The sequence below is a fragment of the Sorex araneus genome, chromosome 7, assembly GCF_027595985.1.
Source record: "Sorex araneus isolate mSorAra2 chromosome 7, mSorAra2.pri, whole genome shotgun sequence".
In the NCBI taxonomy this organism is placed as follows: Eukaryota; Metazoa; Chordata; class Mammalia; order Eulipotyphla; family Soricidae; genus Sorex; species Sorex araneus.
In genome coordinates, this window is record NC_073308.1 from 49,945,029 (window position 1) to 49,948,396 (window position 3,368).

The 3,368-nt window shown below is 45.9% G+C and overlaps 1 protein-coding gene across 1 annotated transcript; it reads left to right on the forward strand.

Moving 5' to 3' along the window:
• Nucleotides 1-209: 209 nt before the first annotated feature.
• TKTL2 (transketolase like 2) lies at nucleotides 210-2,087 on the forward strand. The gene has a single exon (XM_004606238.2). The coding sequence runs from the start codon at nucleotides 210-212 to the stop codon at nucleotides 2,085-2,087; it is 1,878 nt and encodes a 625-aa protein (XP_004606295.2).
• Nucleotides 2,088-3,368: the final 1,281 nt, after the last annotated feature.

The window sequence follows — 3,368 nt, forward strand, 5'->3', positions numbered from 1 at the left end:
TGGTTAGTGCAGGCGTGGTGCGTGGTGCGTGCAGGCGTGGTGCGTGCATGCGTCATGCGTGCGTGCGTCGTGCATCATGCGTGCGTGCGTGCGTCGTGCGTGTATACGTCGTGCGTGCATGCGTCGTGCGTCGTGCATGCAGCGTGCTGCGTAGGGGCGTTAATACGCAGCAGACTGGAGTGCAGACAACCGCTGTGGGCAACGGCGCCATGGCCCAGCCTGATGCGAGTGTAGTGCAAGTTCTGAGGGATATAGCCAACCGCCTGCGGATCCAGTCCATCAAGGCCACGTGTGCCGCCAACTCTGGCTACCCTACTTCATGCTGCAGTGCTGCTGAAATCATGTCGGTGCTCTTCTTCCACACGATGAAGTATAAGCAGACAGAGCCAGCGCACCCAGACAACGACAGATTCATTCTCTCCAAAGGCCATGCCGCGCCAGTTCTCTATGCGGTCTGGGCCGAGATGGGCAGCGTCAGTGAATCTGACCTGCTGAGCCTGGGGAAGATCAACTGTGACTTGGAGGGGCACCCCACTCCGAGATTACCGTTTGTTGACGTAGCAACGGGCTCGCTCGGTCAAGGATTGGGTGCTGCGTGTGGAATGGCTTATACCGGCAAGTACTTCGACAAGGCCAGTTACCGGGTGTTCTGCCTCTTGGGAGACGGTGAATCCTCAGAAGGTTCTGTCTGGGAGGCGTTGGCCTTTGCTTCCCACTACAGTTTGGATAACCTCGTGGCAGTGTTCGACGTGAACCGCCTGGGACAGAGTGGCACCACCCCCCTTGAGCACTGCACCGACATCTATCAGATGCGTCTGGAAGCCTTTGGGTGGAACACTTACATAGTAGATGGCCATGATGTGGAGGCGCTGTGCCACGCCTTTGGTCAGGCAAGTCAAGTGAAGAACAAACCCACGGCTATTGTCGCAAAGACCTTCAAGGGCCGGGGCATTCCAGACATCGAGGATGCAGAAAATTGGCATGGAAAACCAGTGCCCAAAGATGCAGCGGATGCAGTCATCAAAGTCATTGAGAGTCAGATCCTGACCAACTGCAAGCTCACAGCAAAACCCCCTGTCGAAGACTCACCTGAAGTCAACATCCACGGTACGGAAATGACCTGTCTGCCAGATTATAAACTTGGTGACACAATAGCTACGAGGAACGCGTGTGGTTTGGCCTTGGCTAAACTGGGTTATGTAAATGAAAGAGTTCTTGTCCTGGATGGTGACACGAAGAACTCCACTTTTTCTGAGATATTCAGGAAAGAACATCCTGAGAGGTTTATTGAATGTTTTGCTGCTGAGCAAAATATGGTAAGCGTTGCATTGGGCTGTGCCACGCGGGATCGAAATATTGTCTTCGTTAGCACCTTTGCTGCCTTTTTGACCCAAGCATTTGACCAGATCCGAATGGGAGCCGTGGCTCAAACCAACATCAATCTTATTGGTTCCCACTGTGGTTTAGCCGTGGATGAAGAAGGATCCTCCCAGGTAGCCCTTGAGGACCTAGCCATGTTCCGAAGCATTCCCAATTGCACAATCTTCTATCCAAGTGATGCTACCTCGACAGAGCATGCAGTTTATCTGGCTGCCAAAACCAAAGGAATGTGTTTCATCAGGACCAGCCAACCAGAGTCTGCAGTGATTTACTCCCCGCAAGAAAAATTTGAGATCGGGCAGGCCAAGGTCATACGCCAGAGTGTCAATGACCAAGTCACAGTTATTGGAGCTGGAGTTACTCTCCACGAAGCCTTAAGAGCTGCTGAGAATCTCTCCCAACAAGATATTTTCATCCGTGTCATTGACCCATTTACCATAAAGCCCCTTGATGCTGCCACCATTATCTCCAATGCGAAGGCTACGGGTGGCCAGCTTATCACCGTGGAGGATCACTGCAGAGAAGGTGGCATTGGAGAAGCTGTTTGTGCTGCTGTCTCCCGGGAGCCAGACATCCTTGTTCACCAGATGGCAGTGTCAGTTGTTCCTCAGAGTGGGAAGCCCAGTGAATTTCTGGATATGTTTGGAATCAGTGCCAGACATATTGTAGCAGCTGTGGAGCATATTTTACTGAACAAAGGCACCTGATTTCTTCACAGTCAGTCTCCTGAATTTGGTGTTAAGATATTTGAGCTTGATAGAACATCCATGCTTGTTGTAAACCATCTTTGTATCTGTACTGGTATGCTTTAAGAAACCCACTTATTTTTAAGAGTTTTTCTTTGTTCCTAATTCTGAAATTCAAGTTACCTTTCTCTTAAACTCAGTATAAACAAACAAACAATACCTACTCTTGAATCATTAAGTATTAACAAAACAACCAGGTGATGTAAAGTTTTCTGATAAGACTACAAATAGCAAATGGTTAGGAAATCAATGAAAAGGTAACAGTTTTTCACATGTAGAATTCTTTTGTGAGTAAAAAAATATGTGAATTTAATTGTAGGCAGCAGTGGCCTAAATGTTGAAGCAAGTTCAGTTCTCATATAATGCCATCCTACCAGTGGTCTCCTAGATAGTGTTTGACAGTTGGCCTTCTTAGGATTTTCTTTAAAGTTCTTCCAGTTCTCCTTCTCAGTTTAAAACTATTTAAAACTATTTACAAGCTGTTAAAGAAAATCTCGACTCTTACAATGCACCAGACTGGTGATTGGACATCAAGAGATAAAAGTACAAGTAATTCTAGATTGTGTATTACATTGTTTTGTGATGTTTAGAAATGTTTCATTTCTCAGTGATCTCAGAAGTTATCAAATTATATTTAAAGTCAATGTAATGAAGGTTTTTAAATACAGCAGCTTTATTTGGTTTCTCCTGACTGTGTGTGACTTGTTTGCTCCTTGAGAAGGAACTTCTAAACTTGAAGCCCTTCAGAGAAGTGCCTATTCATTTCCTCTCCCCATCTTTTGATAGAGTTTGTGGATTATTTCCTGGTAGGTGACATGGTAATATGAGTAGAATATTGTCAGAGTTCACTAAAAAGTTCCTATAAGCAATAAATTAATACAGCAAAGTAACCAGCTAGAAAATTAACATATAAAAATGTTTTGCATTCCCATATGCAAATAATGAATGAGGTTAACTTTATCCATTCAAAATAGTGCCCCAAAGCTGTTCTCTCTTTGTGAGGTTTCTGGAGAAGTTTTGGAGGATGGATAATAGTAGCGATAAGTATAACAGGAGGATTACTCCACAGCTTAGGAGCTGGCCTCACATGTTAGGTGAAGAAGCAGCTCTGATAGAGAAGGGATCACCAAGCAAAGGGTGCTAGGCGGGCCCACTAGGGATAGAAGATATGGGCTGAAAATAGACTATAGACTGAACATGATGCCTACTTAATACCTCTGTAGCAAACCACCACATCCAAAA

Excerpts from the sequence above, each read along its gene's own strand:
- TKTL2 (XM_004606238.2), top strand. The coding sequence starts at position 210 with ATGGCCCAGCCTGATGCGAGTGTAGTGCAAGTTCTGAGGGATATAGCC.